The sequence below is a fragment of the Antechinus flavipes genome, chromosome X (genome assembly GCF_016432865.1).
Source record: "Antechinus flavipes isolate AdamAnt ecotype Samford, QLD, Australia chromosome X, AdamAnt_v2, whole genome shotgun sequence".
NCBI classification, from domain to species: Eukaryota; Metazoa; Chordata; class Mammalia; order Dasyuromorphia; family Dasyuridae; genus Antechinus; species Antechinus flavipes.
Genome location: NC_067404.1, coordinates 82,038,747 through 82,061,893, shown reverse-complemented (window position 1 = coordinate 82,061,893; position 23,147 = coordinate 82,038,747). Strand labels below are relative to the sequence as shown.

At 47.6% G+C, this 23,147-nt stretch overlaps 1 protein-coding gene across 2 annotated transcripts in view; it reads right to left on the bottom strand.

The window, feature by feature from the left end:
* Window positions 1-23,147, bottom strand: part of PHKA1 (phosphorylase kinase regulatory subunit alpha 1) — a 62,140-nt gene that overhangs the window by 9,364 nt on the left and 29,629 nt on the right. For both annotated transcript variants that reach the window (XM_051968647.1, XM_051968648.1), the window contains exons 15-26: window positions 20,679-20,788; window positions 19,451-19,595; window positions 17,855-17,933; window positions 16,747-16,931; window positions 15,270-15,446; window positions 14,277-14,371; window positions 13,619-13,758; window positions 9,748-9,907; window positions 8,877-8,956; window positions 4,202-4,280; window positions 3,941-4,070; window positions 1,561-1,662 (exon numbers count right to left, since the gene is read on the bottom strand). In XM_051968647.1, coding sequence (XP_051824607.1) covers window positions 1,561-1,662; window positions 3,941-4,070; window positions 4,202-4,280; window positions 8,877-8,956; window positions 9,748-9,907; window positions 13,619-13,758; window positions 14,277-14,371; window positions 15,270-15,446; window positions 16,747-16,931; window positions 17,855-17,933; window positions 19,451-19,595; window positions 20,679-20,788 — 1,482 coding nt within the window. The remainder of the gene's footprint in view (window positions 1-1,560; window positions 1,663-3,940; window positions 4,071-4,201; window positions 4,281-8,876; window positions 8,957-9,747; window positions 9,908-13,618; window positions 13,759-14,276; window positions 14,372-15,269; window positions 15,447-16,746; window positions 16,932-17,854; window positions 17,934-19,450; window positions 19,596-20,678; window positions 20,789-23,147) is intronic.

Below are 23,147 nucleotides of genomic sequence, written 5' to 3'. Positions count from 1 at the left end.
GTTAGAGTGAGACAATGAGAGTGACAGCAGGAGACAGAGACAGGAAGGAAGGGAGGGAGAGAAAGGGGGAGGGAGAGAGAGACACACACAGACAAGCTATGGAGAGAGGAAGAGACACTAACACACACACACACACACGTACACACACACAGAGGGAGAGGGAGAGTGAAAACGTGGGGCTCCGAAAGCCAGAGGCCACTTGGCTCCTGCCAGGGCTTTCATTAACCAATCTGGCCTCTTTCACTTCTCCACCAGTTCCGGGCACTTCTTCAGTTCCTCACTGAGGATGACCCAGGGGCAGTTCAAACCCACCGTGTGCCAAAGCACCTGTCCTGAAGCTGCAAGTGCTTTTTTTCTGACATGTCTCACTCAGACCTCCAGGGGAATTGCTACGGCACCCTCTCTGGCCCTCCTTCTCGGCCACATCTAATCTAGTCACTCGCTAAGCTGTTGATCGTACCCGTGAAGTGACCTGCATCGTCCTCTACTCGCTGGACCGCTGCCCTAGGACAGGTCTTTGGCCCCACCTTACCAGCTGGCCGGCGGCAAGGCCACGTAGCAAGTGGTGGCCAAGCTGAGCCGCAAGGGCAGCACACGGCTCTGGAGGGATGGCACTGAGGAGAGCTCCCGCACTCTTGGGATGTGAAAGCCCCAGGCCATATTAGAAAGGCCACCCAATAACTGAAAGCTTAATGCTCCTATGTATGCATGTTTTCCAGGACGGGGATTTGAAAAAATAGGAGAGAAAGATGCCAGTGGAAGGCAGAAAGCCAGGTTACAGAAGAACAAATGCCACTGAATTTCCACCACACTCAGGTCTGGTGGGAAATCCACGTGCCTGTTGGCGCTCCCTGGTACCCTGTGGCCTCCACGCTCATGCTTACATCGTTCCCATTCCGGGAAGCCATCCTCCCCAGCTCACTGCTTGAATTCCTGCCCATTCTCAAGGGCTTGGGCAAATATCCCCTCCAGAGGAACACTGCCAAGGGGCACTGCCCATCCACCCTCCAAACCCACCATGTTCTACTCATCTGTAACCTTCTGGGGCCCTGGTTGTATCAAGTTGGCCATTAGAGCCATGTCTGTTGGTTCTCCTACCAGAATGGGGGAGCCTGCATCCCGACCCAAAGCTGCCCTCCGGTGCAGTACCTGGCCCATGGGGGCACTTGGGAAGCACCTGCTGTGGCAGGATGTAGTATGTGTGATATTGGACTGCCTTCTCTCACTCCCCTCCCACCCTGGCACCAGAGCAAAGTTGAGCAAGGTGGAGCATCCCCTTTGTCTGTTCTTCTGGAACCACAGGCACAGATGAGAACTAGCTAAAGCCTGGGACCCTGAGGCAAAGGTGAGAGGGCCTAAGTATAAGTAAATGCCCCAGAGGCTGAGCAGGTACAGCTGGGAGCCCAGAGCCATTCAGGCCTCCGCTTGGGCCTCTGGGGGCGGAACTGCAGAAACAGGATCCCGACTTCTCACTGTGACAGCCACAAAATGAGTTCCCAGAACCCCCCCCACAATTTACTTTGGTAGAAACCGGCACGGACTGGAGCACTTCAAGCTTACCACTTCTTTCCACGCCAAACTCTTTGCCACTGAGAATGTGGTGCAATAGGTTCTTCATGGCCGAAGGACTGAGGTTCATCAGGCTCTCTGTGGCTTCTTGAGCTGCACGTGAGAAAACAAGGATGGAGGGGGGGAAGGCCATCGGGGCTTATGGGCCCTCCCCCCTCCCCACTTTTCTCCAGGATCCGTTTCCATTGTCAAGGTCCACGGGACTGCACGGACATATTCCTTGCCCCATATCAATTGCCCTGGAAGCATTTGTTAAAGGTGGTTGAAGGCCTTCAGCCTCTGAGTCAGGAAGGGCCAAATCCAAGCCCTGCTTCTGAGACTCCTGGCTGAGTGACCCCCCAAAGGCCTCTTAACCTCTCAATGCTCTGGGCAGCTTTGAGACTCGATACTGAATGGGAGGCACTGACCTCCATGGGGAGCAGGGAATCACGGGGCTGATCTAATGCTGTACGCCAGGCCTTCTGCCGGGTACCAGGATCCAGGGATGAGAAGGGACTTGGCCCACACCCTACAAACTGGATACTGCTCTTGGGCATGTGGGAAGATTGGGTCCAGCTGACTCGGGGGCTTGGCAGCATGGCTCCATCACTGATTGGTCATGGTGCAGACAAAGACCAAGGAATGGAAGGCATCAGGGTATCTTAAGCATTAGGGTGGAAGGAACCTGCACTTCAGTTGTTTTCAGTCATGTACACTTCTCCATGACCCGTTTGAGGTTTTCTTGGCAGGGACACAAGAGTGGTCTGCCACTTCCTTCTCCCTAGCTCATTTTACCGAAGAGGAAACTGAGGCAGATCAAAGTGAAATGACTTGGCCAGGGATACACAAGTATCTGAAGCCATATTTCAATTCAGGTTTTTTGACTCCAGGCTTGGCCCTCTATCCACTGCCCCCCTGTCTAGAAGGAACCCAGACATCACCTAGTATGTGGGTCAGGGACATTGATCTAGAAAACTCCTGGGTAAGGGAGTAAATTCTCTCCCTGTGCTACTTCCCACCTTCTGTTCAATGTGTGGTCTTAGAGAGCTGAGCAGAACATTGAGAGGTGAAGGGAATTGCCCAGAGTCTCCTTGTTAGGAGGTGGTCTGGATAGAACTCAAGACTTTGTGGCTCCCAGGCTAGCTGGCCATCCGCTCTGCCTTTAGTGTGAAGCTTCTTAAACTTAGGGCAGGGGTCCTCAAACTACAGCCCCCGGGCCAGATGCAGCAGCTGAGGACAGTTATCCCCCTCCCCCAGGGCTATGAAGTTTCTTTATTTAAAGGCCCACAAAACAAAGGTTTTGTTTTTCCTATAGTCCGGCCCTCCAACAGCCTGAGAGACAGTGAACTGGCCCTTTATTTAAAAAGTTTGAGGACCCCTGACTTAGGGTATCACCCCATATGAATGTATGTCCCAACACTGTCCCAACATTCTGATTTATTCCCAGCTGATGTTTGCTTCATATACCTGTTTTATATACTTCTATACCTAGGGTTACATAAAACTCTCTCAGGCAAAAAAGGGCACAAGTGGAAAAAGTTTAAGAAGTCCTGATTGGTCTAACCCACTTCATCTGGCACATGACAAACAGCCTAAACAGAGTAAGTCACTCGCCCAGGGTCACGCTGGTGGCAAGTGGCAGAAGCATGATTAGAATGTAAGCCCTCTGACTCTCAGCTCAGGTTCTCGCCCATGTATCCCAGGGACAGGTCCACGATTCTGATATGGGAGGGATGGGTGAAGGGGCCATGGCCATTGCCGGAGCTTGGGTTGTGTATCCTTTGGGCAACCGGGAGCCAGACTTTGGCAGAAGTGCCAGAACATGCCCCAAGAGATTGGAGCTGCTCTCTTAACCTCATCTTTCTGCACATATGCATGGAAGTTCCCCATTATTATGCCCTCTTGTCTTAGGGATCTTAGCTATTGCCTGGGCTTCAGTGGGCACCTCCAGGCAGATTGATTTTCAAACCTGGATGGTCACCCTCCCTCCACTTTCCTCCAGTGCTCCAACTGCCTGTTTTCTGTCTCCACTTTGTTATTCCCCATCAGGACTTCTGATTAAGCTGAATTCATCCACCTACCCTCAATACCTTACTGTGCCCTTTGGGCCTCTGTTTTGGCTTATGAAATCACTACCTTGCCAGGCTTGCAGGCTCAAACCATCCAAGGGATTACTGAACCTCCTTTTCTTTCACACCTCATGCCCAATCAGTCCCTTGCCCATATCTGACAGAACGGGGACCAGCCAGCATAACAGCAAGTTTGCCAAGGGCAATTTGGGGGTTCACGCCACAGGCAGCAGATGTACCAGGCTCCATTGCCCTTTTCTGGAATCAAGAGACTAAATAACAAAAGGCAATCTCCCTTGGAAGAGTACCGCTGAATGAGATACCTGAGCAGTTAAGCGACTGCACCAGTTCCGTCGCCATCACCTGGATGATGAGACCAATCCGGAGCCGGAACATCTCCGCAAAAAGGCTGGGCTGAGTTCGCATGTACATGGCCAGGTACACCAGGATTTCCTGGATACAGAACAGTTTAGACAAGAGGGGAGAAAAGAGCAGGGGACTTGACTCCGGGGCTCTCGGCAACTAACAACGAAGCCGACCCTCCCTTGAATGTGCTTGTCACCAGAGCCAGCCACTTTGCTCACCTGGGTGAGGATGGAGATGTTTACATCGTTCTCACTCGCTTCATCGATCAACTTGGTGAGCTCTTCATAGGGTAGGGGACTAAGGAATGAAATCTTCTGTCATTGCAAACCATATTCTAGTCTCACTGGGACCTTCCCACCACCTTCCACATCCCAAAACAGGCTGTGACCCAAGGGATTGTCTTCCACTTGCCCATCACTCCTGTCTCAGGGCCCAGGCCCTTACACAATAATGTTGGAGTCTTTACAAACTGCTAACTCATTAGAGTTGATAGATTATTGATTTGATCTTACAAGAAGATGTTTTAGGCCAGAACCTGAAACAAGGTACTAAGTAGAAGTCATTGATACAATGCTTGTGTTCACACCTTTACTCATTGGAGTTCACAAGTGTGGGAGAATCACAAAGTTAACTGTGTAACTTTATGAATTCATACCTCCTTTGAAGCTCTTAGGGCCAGAGAGCACTATGGGAGAAAATCCATAGTCCCTCTCTCGTATCCCACAATTCCTCTCTCTCATATATAAGATACAGACAGAGGCTCTCAGACAGAATTCAGCCAAATTACATGGAGAGGAGAACGACCAGAAAGCTAGCCGAGCCCCAAGTGAAGGAGACAAGAAATTCATTCCATCTTTGTGCTGGCTGGAGGCTGAAGAAAGCAGAGGCAGAGGCTGAAGGACAAAACCTTTGGATCTGGAGACATTCGGAGGGAGCTCTTGGAACCAAGCAGAGAGATAGGCCTCTAAGAATCTGAATATGTGTGGAATTAATTAGAAAGAAAAAAACAAGGTGGAGATTCAGAATTTCATATACATTCCTCTTTTTGTGTGATGCTGTGGATATGGAAATGCTCCTTCAGGGGTGATAAGAATAAACAAATAAAATTAAGAAAAAAACAGAGGCTTTTCTGGAATTTTGCCAGGAATCTCATATACCAGAAGACTGAGACCCTAACAAAGTAATCAGCAGTGTCCACCACAAGAGAAGCCAAACTGGTCAATGGCAAGGGCCAAACTGGGCAGAAGGAAGATAGGCAGAAGGCAGGAGTTAAGAGTAATGGGTCTGGTTCCCTGGGGTTGGTATGCAGGGTTATGATTAACCTGGAATAATTGCTGCAAATTGGAAACTTGTCCATTTTGGTCTAGGACCTTACTTTCCCCCACCCATGTTTCTCCAGGATACTTTGCAGTAAGTGACTAAAGTATCAAGGTGGTGGGATGATACTCCAAGGGATCGGGATAAAAAATAAGGGCACAGAGGAGGTTTTTTCCTGGGAACAGGAATTTCAGAAAACAGAATCACTCAGAATTAGTTCAGGTTGGCTGAGAATGCTACAGATAACCAAAAATGGGTGTTTAAGAGTTATACAGGGGCAAGAAAAGTCAGAGATACCTAGGGAGGATGGGAGAATAACTGACAATGGATGATAAAAATGCTCTCTACTACAATGGACAGACCAAAAATGCCTAATAGAGAACTGTAATGCAAAATAAGGAAGGAGAGAAGAGAGCACCTAACTGCCCTTGATGAGAGAACTGAAATGCAAGATAAGGAAGGAGAGAAGAGAGCACCTAACTGCCCTTGATGAGTTCAGATTTTCAGATGAAGTGCATCCCCAAATACTCAAAAGAGCTCAATGACCTGGCACCTATGATTGCTCTACCAACTCTGTATTCAAAGAAAGTGGGAGAGGTACTGCAGGGTAGACAAGGACAAACGTCCCAGTTTTCTTTTTTGCCCCTGGTTTTCAAAAATAAAAAGACAAGAAAACTATGTCTCTAAACCATCGGCCAGTGGGCTTAACTTTAACTGTGGCCAATGCGCTTAACTTGGGTTCCTGGAAAAAAATCCTAGGATATATTCGAAAAGGAAGTGTTCTTGAGAATCTAGCAACAGAATCAGTGATCACAAAGAGAAGTATGGCTTCTGCCAGAACCCTCTGCTAACTAGAAGGTACCAGAGGACAGATGCAGATATCATTAGCTTAATTTTAGAAAAGTATCTGGCAAAGGTCTCATGCTTGCCTTATAGATCAAATAGAGGCCTCTCCATGAGAAGTTGGGTGGACTGAGCCTGGAAGACTGGCCAGATCCAAAGGGTAGATCCTTGGCTTGGAGGATGGTCTTTCTAGGCGTTCCCCTAGGAAATGCTGATTTAATTTTGCAGTAATGGAGGTGCAGGGGTTTGCTCTAGGGGACTCGCTTTGAAGCTTGGGGATGCTGAGTTTTATGGCTGGCAAATGTTTATGCTTGGTGGGAAGGTATATGGGAAGGCTTGGCCTGAGAAGATGCTTCTGCTTTTTTGGGACTTGCTTCAGGGGCCATGTGATATAGTCCCCGAAGGCCTAGGCTTCCCACAATGCACCTTAAGCTATCATTAATATTTAACCACCGTCAGGCCAGTTCTATTGGCCTGGTGATGGAGAGAGCCATCAGCACCCAGAGAGAGGATGGTGGGGACTGAGTGTGGATCATAACATAGTGCTTTCACCTTTGTTGCTTTTGTTTGCTTGTTTTTTTTTCTCATTTTTTTCCTTTTCCTTTTTGGTCTGATTTTTCTTGTGCACCATGATAATTGTAGAAATTCATATAGAAAAATCTCATATGTTTATTCTATATTGGATTACTTACTATCTAAGGGAGGGATTGGGAGGGAGAAAAAAATTTGGAACACCAGGTTTTGCAAGAGTGAATGCTGAAAGGATGAATACAGAGAGGACTGGCGAGACTTACATGAACTGATGCTGAGTGAAATGAGCAGAACCAGGAGATCATTATATACCTCAACAACGATACTGTTTGAGGACGTATTCTGATGGAAGGGGATCTCTTTGACAAAGAGAGCTAATTCAGTTTCAATTGATCAAGGATGGACAGAAGCAGCTACACCCAAAGAAAGAACACTGGGAAATCAATATAAACTGTTTGCATTTTTGTTTTTCTTCCCGGGTTATTTTTACCTTCTGAATCCAATTCTCCCTGTGCAACGAGAGAACTGTTCGGTTCTGCACATGTATTGTATCTAGGATATACTGTAACCTATTCAACATGTAAAGGACTGCTTGCCATCTGGGGGAGGGGGTGGAGGGAGGGAGGGGAAAAATTGGAACAGAAGTGAGTGCAAGGGATAATGCTATAAAAAATTACCCTGGTATGGGTTCTGTCAAGAAAAAGTTATTAAAAAAAACAGTGAATGCATCTCTGCACATGTTTGAAAATAAGAAGCTTTAAAAATAAAAAAAAAATTACCACCTGCTGATCTGATGTTTATAATGTGTTGTGATGGAACTATGGATGGCTAATGGCAAGGCCTAGTGGATGGGCCCAGTAACAGAGTGGAGGATGGGAGCCCAGTAGCCTCATTCTCTCAGTTATTAGCACCATGGCTTTCCTCACTTCCACCCAAATAATCTGCACATGTACTGAATAGAAGTTCTCTGAGAGCAGGGAGTATTTCCTCCTTGTCTTTGTATCCTATCACCTTGCCCAGTGAGTGGTACATAAATAAGCGTTGCCTAAATGCTTACTTGAATTTACTGCCTTTCTCTGAGGAAACTATGGCCCGACTCTCATGTACAAAAAAGGGACAAAAGTGAAACACAATTATTATGGGCTCATGCTGGTGGTGGTATGGGAGTATATGAAAGGCCTGCTTGCCAGAGCATGGGGCCCACGGGTGGCTTAAGGACATGGGATGGGTCCTGGGGAAGTCACTGCACAGCACCACATTCCACAGCTCAGCCAAGCTACTGTGAGCTCCTTACAAGGCCCAGCTCAAGGTCTCAGTTGTTATATTCCCTGCCACCACCCTACCTGAATGGTAAGGACCAGAGGGAATCTAACCTCAGAACACGGGAGCATGAGCAAAGATACAGCATAGAGTCGAAGTAGTATCTTACAACCCAAGAGATAGTAACATGCATCACGTAAAAGGGCAAAGCTTGGGTGGTGCTGCTGCCAAAGGAGCATGTGCATATGTGGATGGGTGTGCATCAGCGGGGAGGAGGAGAGAAAGTATGCCTGTATATGAGTGTCAAAGCATGCACTTGCATGGGTACCTGCCTGGGCACCTACAATGCCTCCTAAAATCACAATCTCTACGAGTCAGCGGGCTGCAATGATGGGCCAAATCTAAGAAAATGGCACTTAGGCTTAATGCGTGTTTCACATGGAATAAAAAAAAATGGAAAAAAAATCTACTCACAAATAGAGGCAAGGAAGACACAGCAAGATAATAGTTCAAATGACAACAATCTGGGTAGAATCTAGAGGACTGCCAAGAAATCTGGTGCCATATGAAGGGACATTAAGAGGGAAGAGGTAGTTGTGCTGTTTCTCCCGGCTGGGCTGGGTCACATCTGACAGGACCCACTTTGTTCCAGATGCCACTTTTATGAGGGCCACTCATAGGCTAGGGGCAGGGAAGGAAACTGAGGGAAACTATCCAACTAAGGTCAAAGATTTAGCCATTGGCAGAATCAGGCCTAGAACTCAAAGCACGTGCTATTTTAGCTATTTACAACCTCACTGGCCGTGTGTGACCTTACACACACACACACACACACACACACACAGACACACCCTCCCCCCCATAAGCCTGGCAAGCTGAGTGTGCCAGATGAGCGGGTTCAATCAAACCAATCAGTTCTCACAAATCAAGCAGCTGACTCACGCAGAGATGGTCTTCTCCCGTGGCTCTGGAGGGAGTCCCACCGTCAGGTGCTTCTGGTGAGACAGCAGATCCGTGCAGGCCTAAAAGACAGCCAAATATGCCAAGCAAGTCCATGGCCAGCTCCCACTCTTGCTCTGAGAGCCAGAGTAGGGGCTCAGTGAGAGCTGGCTGGACTTCCCTGTGTTCCTCTCACCAACATCACATCCCTTGACACATCTACCGGCCTCCCCCAATCACATCAGTTCTCCAAGTCAGTCTTATACATATGACATGCCAACTCCAAATGAATTCACTTCTACAGCTCCCTAGGGTGAAATGGATAGGGTTCCCTCCTGGAGAACTGTTTTTTCAAAAAAGATTTAGAAATCATCCACTTGGTGATTGTCAAAAAATGTTCCAAATTCAAAGCCATTGTCCAAAAAATGTTTAAGTAATTCCATCCAATGAGAAGCAGGGTAGGGTGAGTGACTGGAAAGCAGACCTCAGAATAGGGCCACCCTGGGTTCAAATTCTGCTTCTGTCACACACTGGCTGTGGGACCCCAGGCAGTGCTCCAAGATCATAATTAGAAGTAAACTGTCAATGTTCATCAGCTAAAGGAGTTTCCGAACTGGAAGGTCTCTATACCGATGAAGTCACTGATCCAAGCCCTCTTCTCCTCCAACAGATGCATCCCAAACCAAAAAGCAACATCAAGTTAGAATGTATTTGGGAGTGATGATGACATGGTTAGCTCTGTGCCAGGCATCATGGGTAAAATGAAGCCTAATATGTGGCTTTTCAAAATCTGTGAGGCCACCAGAGCCTTTCCTGTGGTTTCTTTCCCACATCCTTTGCAAAGCAAGGGGCAGGGACAAGGATTAGGGTTTACCTCATCCAGGGCTTCCACTTTCTTCTTCAGAATGCCAGAGATGTAGCGGATCAGGCCCCAGTGGCGCGCTTCCCCGGCTCTGCCATACAGGGCAGTGAGGAGCTCCTGGACCGTCCCGCCCTCCTCACTGCCAGATAAGGAAGTGTTCCAGTCAGGACCCCTATTTTTGGAAAAATAGGAGGAGAGAAAGCACAGTTAATTTGGGAAAGTGTCCAGCGTTTGCAAATATGTTAAGCAGTCTCAAAACAAATGAGTCTTTAAAATATAAAACAAAAGGATTCCCCAATCTTGCATGGCTACAAATCATCTTTGGACAATCTAAACCGTGCGTGACCCAAAGGGCAGAGGAGAGAGATGTACGTGGGGGTGCCATTGTCAGGAAAAGACCACAGGCCACACTGGGGGGCAGGCCCAGAGACCCAAGAAGGATTTAGCCACAAATTGCCTAGGACAAGAAGGCCTGGGGTATTGGGCTGCGGACTGGGGAAGGGAACCCCTCATGGAGGAGCTACATCCTTCGATCACTGAATAAGCTTTTGTTAGTAGGCACTTAATGTATACCAAACACTGGGCTAAGCCATTGGGATCAAATAGTTCTTGTTCTCAATGAGCTTATAATCTTTTGAGGGGAGAAACCAGATGTCAACTTTTCCCTCTAGGGGAGAGTATAGCAACAATTGGGAGGAATCTTCTGTCCTTGGATTGATGTGGTCCAGCCCTTAGGAGTGATGAAGTAATAACCCCAGGCTACCTGGCCTTGAGAATGATAGAGACCCCAGTAGCAGTAGAGACCCCCTAGACCTTTCAAGAAACCCCAGGTCATTCGGCCTTGGGAAATGATGAAGTCCCCCTGAGAATGTAGCTCTCGGGAGTGACGGGGCACAACCCTGGAGAACGTGTGTGAAAGAAAGGGAGTTGGGCCTGATACTTTTACTCCATCAAGCTAGCCTCCGGGGCAGCTGGTTTGTCGCCCAAGAGTCCAGGCCGCCATCTCTCACCTGGACCCGAACAATGAGCGTTTCTCAGTTTCATGAGAGAAGGAAGGGGGTTATCGTCAGTCCCCACGACCAAACTTCCCGTAGATGGTGTGAACCCCAGTCCCGTGATGTCATTCCCCCGGCTCTGTTCTTTGTTCTGTATTGCCTAAATCCCTATAAATGCATCTGCTCACCCCTTACTCTTGCTGCCTTCCTCTCTAGAAATCTAGCCCACTTTAATAAGTGTTACAATTACAATAAAAATCCACTCTTAACTTGGAGATTATCTAAGCCTCTAAATTCTTTTAGGCCACCTGCACCACTGGCTTAGAATACCAGTATTCTGGGGTCCCCCCAAACCAAAAGCTTAGTCCCCAGGCTTCTGCCCTCCGGAGCAATGGCCCTGTCTCTGTGTGTCTCCCATCCCTCCCTTCCCTAGCCTCTCTGTGGTAAAAATACCCATTCCCTTGTTGGCCATCAGGCAGATCAAAGGGAGAACAAATCTGAAGGGGGCATCCTTCTAGAACAATCTGAATTGTAAAAGATGATACTTTTAAAGTCAAATAAATGAAATCTATGTAAGTGTAATTTTGGGCACCACAAAGAGCCAGCTTTTCCAGCAGCTAATCCCCAGGTCGGCTCTGCTAAGTTCATCACACCCCAGTAGCCCTTGATTGTGTGACTCTAAACTCCTCTGCCAGCTTCAATGGCCACTGCTCCCCATTCCATGCTTCATAATCCAGCCCAACTGGCCTGCTCTCTGCCCTTCCACCATGGTCCGGCCTTGTCTTCCCTTAGAGAGCCCTCTCTTCCTTCAACCGCACCTTGTGCGTAAAGGTGCTCTGGTTCAATCTTCATCTCGAACCCAAGTCTAGTTCTCCCATTAGAGGGCTTCAGATCACATATTGACACTCTCTCAAAAACCCTCACCTCCCAGTTCCTTAACTCACTCATTTCTCATAAGCTCCTTTCCCACCCAATCTCTGCCACACACATGGATTACTACACTCTTGACCCTGCCATGACCTTGAAATGTTCTATTTCCAAGGTCCTATTATCTAATCATAATCTTCAACCATTCCATCTTTCCCTCTGTCTTAACCCCAACCCTACCCTCCATTCTCACCGTGACTTCTAATCTCCTCTCCTACCCCCCCAATTCTTTCCTAGGCCATCACCCTGTACCGCTCCATTCTCCTCCCTTCCTTATCTTGTCCCGTTGAGGAATCTGGATCATCCTCTGCACTTGAGACCCTTGTACCCTTAACCCGTGGTCAACCTTGGATCCCAGCCAACATCCATTGCCCTGTTCCTACTCATAAGTTGCTCGATGGAGTTATGCAAAGTGATGATCCAAATTGATGTTATGGAATCTGAGCTGGGGCCCTCGCTGCAGCAAAGCAGTCATTTTAAATGGTCCCTCTTCCAATTACTAACCCGACTCAGCACAGTGCCTATTCCCAACCCTTTCATCCGATCTCAAACCTTCCACGGCTCCTCTTCCATCTTCTCAGATGAGGACTTTGTTTCACACTTCACTGAACAATAACTGGAGCCCATTCACCAAGAGCTCTAACCCTTCTGCCCTCATTTCACTTCCCTCAGATGCCTTCCGCCAGTCTTCTCCCTCTCTCCGGTCTCCCTGTCAGGGCAAACCCCCAAATATCCCATCTGATCTTTTTAGCAAGAGGACAATCTGCTCATCCTCACTTTCTCTCTAATCTTCCATCTCTTCCTGTATACTGGATGCCTCCTTAATGCCTACAAACATGCCTATGTCTCCCCCATCCTTACACACAATCTCTCCTCCCCTTCCTGGCCACATTTCTTGACCAAGCTGTCTACAATTGTCGCCTCCATCTCCTTTCCTCTCACTACCTTCTAAACCTTCTGCAACATGGCTTCTGACCTCATCATTTGATCAAATCAGTTCTCTCCTACATTTCCAGTGATTTCTTAATTCTCAAAGCGAATGATCTTTTCTCACTCCTCAAGCTTCCTGAGCACAACACCTTGGATGCTACCCAGCTCCCTCTTCTCTGGGATTCTGTCTCCTCTCTAGGTTTCTCATTCTCTTCCACTTCTCCTCTTACTGGTTTGACTGTTTCTTCTCTGTGTCCTTTGCAGAATCTTCCTCCAGGTCACATCCAAGGTCAGAGCCTACCCTAGGCCTTCTCTTCTCACTCTATATTCTATTATCCCTCATCGTTTGCCACAGAGTCAATGCCCTGCTGGCTCTCCTGACCTCCACTTCCACATCCTCAACTGCCTTGTTTACACGTTGAACTACACGTCCCACAAGTACCTCAAACTCAAAATGTCCAAATAGAATTCATTACGGTTTTCTCCTTTCTTCCCAAATTCTGTTCCTATCAAGGAAATCATCCTTCTTCTCACAGTCACCCAGATCATGACCTTGGCATCACTCAAATCTTCACTCACATCCATTGCACAGAATTGATCTTCGGCCAAATTTTGCATTTCTACCTTCAGAACGTGTCTTTCCACTCATTGTCGGCCCTCTAGTGAAGGCCTCCATCTCCTCGTGCCTGGACGACTGCAGCACTCTTCTAGAATCTGCCTGCCTCACTCCAGTCTCTCCCCACTCCAATCCACCCTCCACTCAGCTGCCTAAATGATTTTCCTAAGGCTCAGGAGTCCGGGCACGTTATCCCACCCAGCAGCCCCTGTGTACGAAGTATGAGTTGTGTGGCTGCCCTCGTCCATGTACTCAGTAACACTGGTGTCCTTATCCTGATTCTGTATCTTTTCCCCTGGGACAGTTTTTGCCTTTCTCTGCAAAACTCCCAGATTTCAATGTGTCATGTACAAAGTTACTCATCACCCCATGGGAACTTGTCAAGCTTCAGAATAACTGAGTCAAGGCCACATACTTCATGGTGTAAAGCACGTAGAGGATGTCAGCTTGGTCCTGTAAGCTTGGGCACTCGTGCAACTGGCCCACCAGGGCCTGGAAGTCTATCTCCCCGGATTCGTCCCGGGGAAGGTGCATCTCCACGTGGACAGAAGGAACCTGTAACAGTGCCGTGGGGCAGGAATGGGGAAAGGAAGGAGGAGGAGGAAGGAGAGGAAGAAAAGGAGACCGAAAAAGGGAAAGAAAGGAGAAAGGGGAAGGAGGAGGACAAGGGGAAAGGGAAGAGGAAAAGAAGGGGAAGGAGGAGAAGGAAGAGGTGGGGAAGGGTCCCCAAAATGGTTTTAAGTAATCAGGCAGAGGCCCCAGACTCAGTCTTCTCCCTCCCATCCCCATGCCCATCAGAAGGCTGTAGCTCTGAGAGGAGTGTTAGCATCTGGGGCAAACACAAAGCCAGAAGCAGCTGCTGCCTCAGGCCTCTCGCCCGGAACACAACTAAGCAAAATCAAACAGAAGGCAACTGTTGCTTCACTGTTGTCCTTCGTTCTCCAAGAGGGCCAAAATGACTGTAACTTGCTAGAGTCAAGTTACAGGGTTTTCTGCCCAGAAAGCCGCTCACTTGGATCGGTGCCCATTTCCTAGAGGGGTGCCAGTGGCTGGGGAGCTTTCTGCCAGGTTACCTGCTCGGCTTGGGGAGGCAGAGGCGTGGCATCCAGGAAGCTGAATGAAGTTCGGGAGGCTGGCAGCAACTTCGTGGGAAGGTACATGTGAGCATCTGGAAGAAATCAGTGGGGGAGGAGGGTTGGAGGCATTGGGAGACTGAACATTTCACACTTAAGAAAAGGCTACCCCGGGCCTTCCCATTTACTGGGCAGTTCTGTGGAGTACAGCCAAGAGAGACCATCTTTTGGGACGATCACCTCCAAGGAACAGAGGAGTTGCCATGAACTCCTGAATGTCCAAGATCCTGGGAGCTCGGATTCCGAGCTGGAAGGAGGCTCGGGAATTCTGAGTCTAGGTGCACCTTAGGGTGAGGAAGGTGAAGGTTCCTTCCTCTGGTCAGAGGCAAAGGCCCAGGGTCCGAACACTGGACACCTTCAGGGTGCTGATGTCTAATAGACTGTGCCTCTGGTCGGAGGGAGTTGGGGGCTTAGAGATGGCAAGGCCATGCGTGATGATTGTGCAGCTTGTGGAGGGCACATTCGGGGACCCCCCACCTCCAGTCACAGAGCACTGCTCTCCTTGGGGCTCAGAAGAGTGATGACAGCCTCCATTCCAGGCCCTGCTGAAGGAAGGGGCACTGGGCAAGGCTGTAGGGAGAGTGCCACCCTGAGTGCACCCTCTAAGTTCTGCTTCCCTCCTCCTTCTGCGGCTTTTGGCAATATTGTGTTCCATTTCTCCTCCTCTCATGAAATTATTTCTAAGGGAGCAAAGAAAAAGGTCCCTCCCTGTCCCCCAGGGGCCTCCTCTGTCCCCCTGGCCTCTCTGCTAGGCTTTCATCTTCCTCTTCCCTCTCCTCTACTTCCCCTTCCTCTTCCTCCCCCCTTTCTCCTCCTCTTTCTCTGCATTCCTCCTTCTTCCCCTCCTTTTCTTTCTTCCCCTCGTTCTCTTCCTGCCGTCCCCCTGCTCATTCTCCGCTTCCTCCTCCTCCAGGGAGCCACAGTGTTACTCACTCTGTACATGCAGCTCCTTAGCCTTGGTCACCAAGGACATGTAGTCACGGGTTGTTTGTACCGCAGTTCGGAAGCGACTGAGCCCTCCTTGCTGGGCAGCGGGGGCCAGTGTGGGCTTGGGCGCTGTGTGTTCCAAAAGGTGGTCTATGTACCACATCACTTCATCACTGTCACCCACTGCAGGGTTTGTGGAAGAAGAGAGAGAAAAGGAACCCGTGTTAGTTCATTCCTTCACAGCCCAGAAAACGTCGGCCTGGCTCGCCCGCACACAGGGCACTGCACGGGAAGAAAAAAGTCATGGAGTCACTCTGCAAACCCCAACCTTTAGACCTCGGCTTGAGCCTCAACCACTCAGGAATCATTTATTCGTCTATTCATTCGGTCAACACTCACTGACCCCCACCGCTCGGGGAACCCATACAGTCTCTGCTCTTGGTTGTTATAATCTAGTCAGGGTGGTCCTTATAATGCGGCATAGGAAGAGAACCTTTCTCCTCAGAGCACACACAGAAAATGCAAGAGGGACCAAGACCTAGAGAAGGGAGAGGGCAGAGGGCATGAGGCTGACCGATGCTCTCATTTGGTGAAGTTTCGAGAAAATGGGGTCTCAAGAGACCAAGTCACACAGGTTATGGCAAAGCAGACTAGATCCCAGTGCTCCTACTTGAGTGTAAGTGCTTTTCTGGTCAGAGCAATGGCTAATGGGGTCATGATGGGGATGGCATTTAAGCCGAGATTTAAAAGCTGGGATCTCAAGAGGGTGATATGGAGGCAGGTTGGGGCTGGGAGCATAATGGAATTCTAGGGGAGGGAACAGAAGACATTTGAGAAAAGGAAGACTGGAACAAGGTCTTGGGTAGGTGAGCGGGTACAGGATCAAGGGCACGGGTGGTAAAGTTTGCCTCTGAAAGACACAATTGGCTTCTGATGCATCTCTCCCTCATGGCCACAGTTTGACATCTTCATCTCCTTTGTGGGTTCAGGGCCCTGCCTCCTTTAGCTTGATTCTTCTGAGAGATGACACTGCCTCATGACCGTAGTCTGAGCCTCTGCTCTCTCCACTGATGAGAAGATTAAGGCTTCTGGGAGGAGTACCTTTACTTCCCTCTTCTATACCTTGGGAGTTTGTCACTTCTTTTTCTGTCTCCCCACACACACCTGATTCTGGATCACGTGGGTCTGCTTCACCACTGCTTCCTCCTCCGCAAAACTTCCCCTCTGCCCCCAGACCTCATAGAAAGTGACCAGTGGACTGAGGGACATGTCCGACTGCCTAGGTTGGAGCTTCTGCCCCAGGATGTTAACCCAGAAGCAGACCGCCGAGAGGGGAAGCCAAAGTGGAGCAGTGATCGAAGCGTATTCAGTCAGGGTGAAGACGGGGAAGTGAGACCGCTTGTGGTAGCGGCAGATTACGATGGCTAGTAACATTTGGTGTCGTCACCTATGGCTACACTCCTTTGGTTTCTCTGTCTCTTACCTTGCTTGCGGGAGTCAAAGCCACCCAGCCAGTTGTCCGAGTAGAGCTCTTCATCATCATAGTCATCCTCTTCATCATCATCATAATCCCCACCATACAGCTTACCCCCCTGGCCAGGATCCATGAAGCTCAGGTGTGTACAGCAGGATGTCGTCAGGAACTCAGACAGCTTACCGGCTTGGACCCTGGTAATAAGGAGCAGAGAGAAGGGGGTCAAGTGGGGTGTGGTGCCCCCTGAACTCAAAGTTCTTCAGGGGAAATCTGCAGGTTCAGACTAGAGACCTCTGCTCGGGGATCCTCTGTGTTGAAGGTCGTGCAATTTCACACCATCCCTACGCTGATTCTGAAACTGTGACAACAAGGCCCAAGGAAATAGCAGCGATCAATAATCAAGAAATGTGTATTAAGCTCTTGCTGGATGTCAGGCCCTGTGCTGACAGTCCCCAGATAGACCAGTTAACTTTTCTTTGTTCCAGCCCAGGCACCTAGCGAACCCATGCCCATGGTCACAAAGGGAACCAGGAAAGAGAATGGGTGCAGCTGGGGACAAGTCTATGACCAGGATCTCCCAGAGAACTCCAAGGCCTTTGGGAGGTACCAGTCCAACGGGATGGAAAGTGGATCAGCCTTGGAGTTGAAGGACCCAGAGTGTTCACAGCCTCACTCCACCCCTCTGCCTCAGTGTCTTCTCTCTGGGCTTCAGGTTCCTTCTCCGTAAAATGAGGAGGTTGGACCAGACAGCCTCTCTACAGCCCTACAGACAGCACATGGTCTTTGTGTTTGTGAGCTACAGAAGCAGGAAATAGAATCCTCTTGGACCTCCAAAGCCCCAGTTCTGATTTTCGATTTGGGCTGTTCTCCAAACCTTAAGTGATCATGGAGTCTTGTCTCCAACACTGAAGCCAAGTAACTGGCAGGAACACCTCCCTTCATCATACACCCACCCACATCCTTGATCTCCTCCATGAGGTAGCCAGTGCCTAGCAATAGAATGGGATCTACCAGGAGATAAAGGGATCTGTCAGCTCCCCCAACCTGACGTACAGTCCTGTCCCACTGTGCCCCACTCCAACTCTTATTCCACGGGCCAGCAAGAGAGGTTACTTACCTGGCCCCACCGAAATAGCCGTCCTGCATTTTTCTGAGCATAGTCAAGACAGATGCATTTATGGCAGTTCCAGATTCATCTTTATAAAGAAAAGAAATATTTAGTGCCAGAACAGTGAGGTTGTAAAAAAAAATAGCAAGTATTTTCAAGTACTCCCTCAGAGATGATGGGGCCAGTGAATCATTTGCCCTCTCAACCTGAATGGGGAGAGGACCGGGTGGCATTTTAACAATCATACCCCCTTAGAAGGGCAGCCAGTGTAATGATATTGACCAACGCTTGGCATCTGAGTCCCAAGGCCATGCCTTTCCAGCTCAATGAGACTCTAAGCTCTTCATGGAACCTCTATGGAGATCAGCTTTGGCCCAGAGCAAGCCTCTGAGATCCACTATGGCCAGACATCTGGAGAACAGGCTGGTTCTAGGTCAGCCTTCCAGGAATTCTGAGCTATTCCAAAGGTACAGGGAGCCCTGGCCCCTCTACTAATTCACAATGTGACCTTGAACAAGTCACTGCCTTTCTGCCCCTGGTACAAGTCAGAGTGCTTAGTCCATCAGTGAGCTGGCACTCTCTCTTTGGTTGTGTTACAAACCGAGAGCCTGGCCTCCAGAATTGGCATTCTATTACACGTGGCCTTACATTGTTTCATCTGAGTCTCCCTTCTATTCAATGAGATTTGAAGCTTCTTGAGAGCAGAGCTTGGCACATGGTCACTCCTCAATAAATGCTTTTATAAACAACTGAAATGGGGGAAAGCACAACCCTGCCCACCTCCTGTATCCAAATGTGACAACTCCCCTGAGCCAAAGCCGCAAGGCCTCTGTCTGAACCACGACTGAAACCTACAGACTGCTTATCACAAAAGGAGTTTTGGGGCACAAGGGGGAGACTGGCTGGACCCCGGAACAGAAGCCATTGCATCAATGGCAGCCCCAATTTCTGGGCACTAAAGAGAAAGTGATGTCAATACCACTTTTCAGGGACAGATGCCAAAAGGGAGAAGGAAAAGCCAAGAGTTTGCGCTCTCCTGGATCTGAGGCCTTTGGTTAAGTTAGCAGGTCTTGTGATGAGAGGCCCGCGCACTTATTGCTGACTGCTGCTGATGCTGGCAGACACCTGCAGAGCGGCACTTTCCCATGTGCAAGCACAGCTGAGGGAGTGTGACAGGAACTACAAGGTATCATGACCTTCATTGGGAATGAGAAAATGGAAAACTAGAGAGCCTAGAAGACCATGGAGCTTAACTGGAATCAAGTGGAACCAAAGGGTCCTAGCTTGGAGAGGAGAAGGGTGGGGATCAAAGGTCATCAGGGGAGCTACTGGCAGAGGTTGGATAGGGGCCCCCTGTTCTCTTGATCCCAAGGCCAGAACTTTAATACCTTGATTCTCCAAAGAGAAATCAGATTCAAAGTATTCATCAAGTGTTCCTTGTCTTGAGTGGGTGGGCTTGGGCTACCAGTGGAACCACTGGTTCAATTGGATTCCACTGACCAAAGGGCTCATTAATGGTTCCAGGAGCTTAGAGGGGTCAAGGACTCCTCGAGCCTTCTGGCAAGCCGGCTGCCCGACTTCCTCCATGCCTCCCACAACTCTTACCAAGCATGGTGTGCAGGATGGGAAAGGTGATGGTGGGCTGGCCTGTCATCCTCCAGCGGCTACACAGGTAGGACAGGTCTGTCCGCAGCATCTCTACTATCATCTTGTTGTCAAGGGCCAAATAGAACTGTTGCTGATCTATGAACTGGGGACAAAATGCAGGACACAGAGGAAATCCCAGTCACCAGCGGGAATGCCCACAAACCCACAGCTACACGATATCCTACAGACTCACCACCTAAAAGTTGCCAAGGCACTTGGTGGTGGCTCCCACGTTTCAGGAGGGGGCCCCTAATGATGGGTGTGGGATGTGCCAAGATGTGTGCCATGGGCAAGGATGGCAGACTATCCCCCTCACCCCTGACCCCACAGTGGAAAACAGTGCCCATCCCTGCCCGTGAAGCTGTCCACAGGACAACAAGCATTTACTACCCAGCCGCTGAGTTTTTGCTCAAATCATGGGGTATAGTATAAGATAAATATCAAACTGACATAAAGAGCAGAATTGAAGGTCTTATTATGTGCAATTAGGAAAAATGCTGTTCTCTCCAAAGTAACACATGATCTCATGGCCCAATCCAATGGTTTCTTCTCAGGCCTTATTCTCCTTGGCTTCTCGGCAGTCCCTGACACTGCTGGCCCCTCTCGATTCCCTGCTACTTTATTCGCTCCCAGTTTTCAGGACCGTCCCTCTCCGGGCTCCCCTCCTCCCTTTCTGACTACTCCTTCTGGCTCCTTTGCTAGTTCCTCCTCCAGATCATACCCTTTAACCGCAGCTGATCCTCAGGGCTCTGTCCTGGGTCCTTTTTTCTCTTTGTCCTCTAGAATACTTTACATGGTTATCTCACCACCTCCCACAGATTTTATGACTCTTTCTCTGTTGATGATTCTGCCCCAAACTCTGTGCTGATGGCCAGTCTCTCATCTTCCACCGACCTCTGACACATCTCCAACTGGATGTCCAGTGGGTGTCTTCAACTGCACACGTCCAAAATAGAGCTTGTTCTCTTTCCCTATTATTGTGCAGAGCAATGCCCTCTTCCCAGTCCCTCAGCCTCTTATCCCAGAAGTCATCTTGGACTCCTCATTCCCAGGTCATATCCAATATGGTGTCAAGGCCTGTCCACATAATGTTGTCATTAGAGATACCAGACAACAAGAAGCTCATGCCTTCCTGACCAGTCATTGCCATCCAACAGCCATTCATTCACCAGCCCATTCTACTCACCTGTGGTGTGAAAGCAAAGATGGTTTTACGAATGTCATAGAGTTTAGATGTTCCTAGGACCCCCATGTGTCGGTATGGTCTTCCACTGAGTTTCATCCGGTTGTTGCGGCCTAAGATAGGATCAAGACATTGTCACCATGTTGTTATTAGGTTGTAAATTTGTTCTGAGTGTCCGGTGTAGGTGGATTAGTCTGGTGGGCACTACAGTGGGACAGAAGGGAAGTTCCTCCTTTCGAGCTGCTTACTCTCGAATCAGGGAGCCATGATGAACATCCAAGAAAGTTACAAGAGGAGAACAAAGACTCTCTCTAGAAATGAATGGCTTTGGTTGGACTTAGGGTCTCCTCACTTCTTCCATGCATGAAATTTTAGGAAAATCCTACAGATCTGCTCAATTTTCTTATAACTGACATTTTGTTTCAAGATAGCCAACTGAAGTGAAAAATGAACTTGGAATGTATCTTTATCATTTTGTTGTTTGTTTGTTTGTTTGTTTGTTTGTTTGTTTGTTTTACCAGCATACCAACTTCAGTCACCATCAGCTAACATCTTGAAAAAGGGATTTTGCCCTGATGCATCATTGGTAGAGCTGAAAACCAATAGAACCCTTCAGGAAAGCCATATGGAAATATGCAAAGAAAGTAGCTAAAATACTCTTGGACCCAGAGATTCCACTACTAGGCATATACCTCAAGATTAAGGAATGTAAAAAAAAGACAGGGTGCATATAAAACAAAATATTTCTAACACCACTTTTGTGGCAGCAAAGCACAGGAAACAAAGCAGATGCCCATTGATTCAGGAATGTTTATACAAATTGTGGTACATGAATGTAATGGAACATGATTGTGCTCAAAGAATCAACAACTGTTGAATACAGAGAAACATGGAAAGATCTGTAAGACTTCATGCTAAGTTTCGTCCTCCTATTAAACCAAACCTGAAATTTTCTTAGTATAACTCTAACTGGGTCATATTGTATGATATTTTGAATATGTTATTTTAATCTATTTTCTAACATTGAATTTGATTTAATTTTTACACCAATCTTCACGAAGTATACTGGTCTACAGTTTTCTTTCCCTGTGTTGTCTCTTCCTACCTTTGGTATGAAGACATACCATTTGGTATGTGCATCATCAAAAGTGTTAGGAAAGATCCTTTGTTTTCCTATTTTTGCAGTTTGTGTACTTTTGGAATTTATTATCCTTTAAATGTCTGATAGAGTTAATTTACAACTCCATCTGGTCCAGAAAGTGTTTTCTTTGAGTCTTCATTTATGGTTTGTACATTTTGTTTTTGATATAGATTTGTTTATCTAAGTATTTCTTCTGTTAATCTGTGATTATATTTTAATTTCTTATTTAAGTTATATTTTTAATCAATGAAAATCTGCCTTCTCTTCTCACAAAGCCCCGCTACAAACATTTATATGCAAACAAAAAAAAATTCCTGCATTATTTTATTTTTCTTTTGAAACATCCATTTTATCTAAATTATTGGGGGTTTTGGCATATAATATGGCAAAAGAGTTTCAAATAACCTCCTTTATTTCCTCTGCAATTTCTGTGAATTGTTTAATTTTGATAGGAACAATTTTTTACTGTTTAAAAAATCAGACTATTTATCTAGTTTATTTATTTCCCTTTTTGCTTTCAATTTTGTTATTCTCTTTTCTGATTATTCTTAATTTCTGCTCTGATGTTTAGTTGAGGGAGGGGGTTTAATTGTTGCTCTTCTAGTTAAATTTGATGATTTTTTCTTCCTTTATTTTGAAAACAAAACCATTTAGAAATATATATTTTCCCCTAAATACTGTTTTAGCTGCTGTATCCCATAATAATCAGTGATTATTGGGCCTTGATGAGTTTTCAGATCAGTTGTTTTCAATAATATATATCTTACATCTTGTTTTGTTTTGAGGGTTTTTTCCATTAAAAAAATATTTCTTCTTGCTTCTTGAAGTTGTTTTCTTTTTGAGCCACTCAAATTTTCAGATAGTACATGTGAAATGGCAGTGAGCCAAGCTCAGATCCTTGGGACACTCCACTGGAGACCTGCTGCCAAGGTGACTGCTCCATTAATGACTACACTGGGAGGCCGGACACTCACTCTGTAATTCAGTGACTGGATAGCCCACCTCTCCCCATCTCATCCACAAGAAGAATGGCCAATAATATACCAAATGCCCTGCTGCAGAAACTTTCAGGAAGTTAGAGCCACAACTCTCCCTGCTCCACTGCTTTAGTAACAAGGAAAGAAAGAATCCTTTCATGACCCTAGCATGTGGTTCTTTGAAGTTAAAGGGCAGCCTCAGAAGTTTATCTAAGACATAAATGAATACAAACTTCAAGCCAATATAATTTCTTGGAGGCTTATACACCCCCCCCAACAACCCACACGAAATCCAAATCTCCAACAAAAAACAATAGTTACCATTTATAGAGAACTAAAGTTTGCAAAGACTTT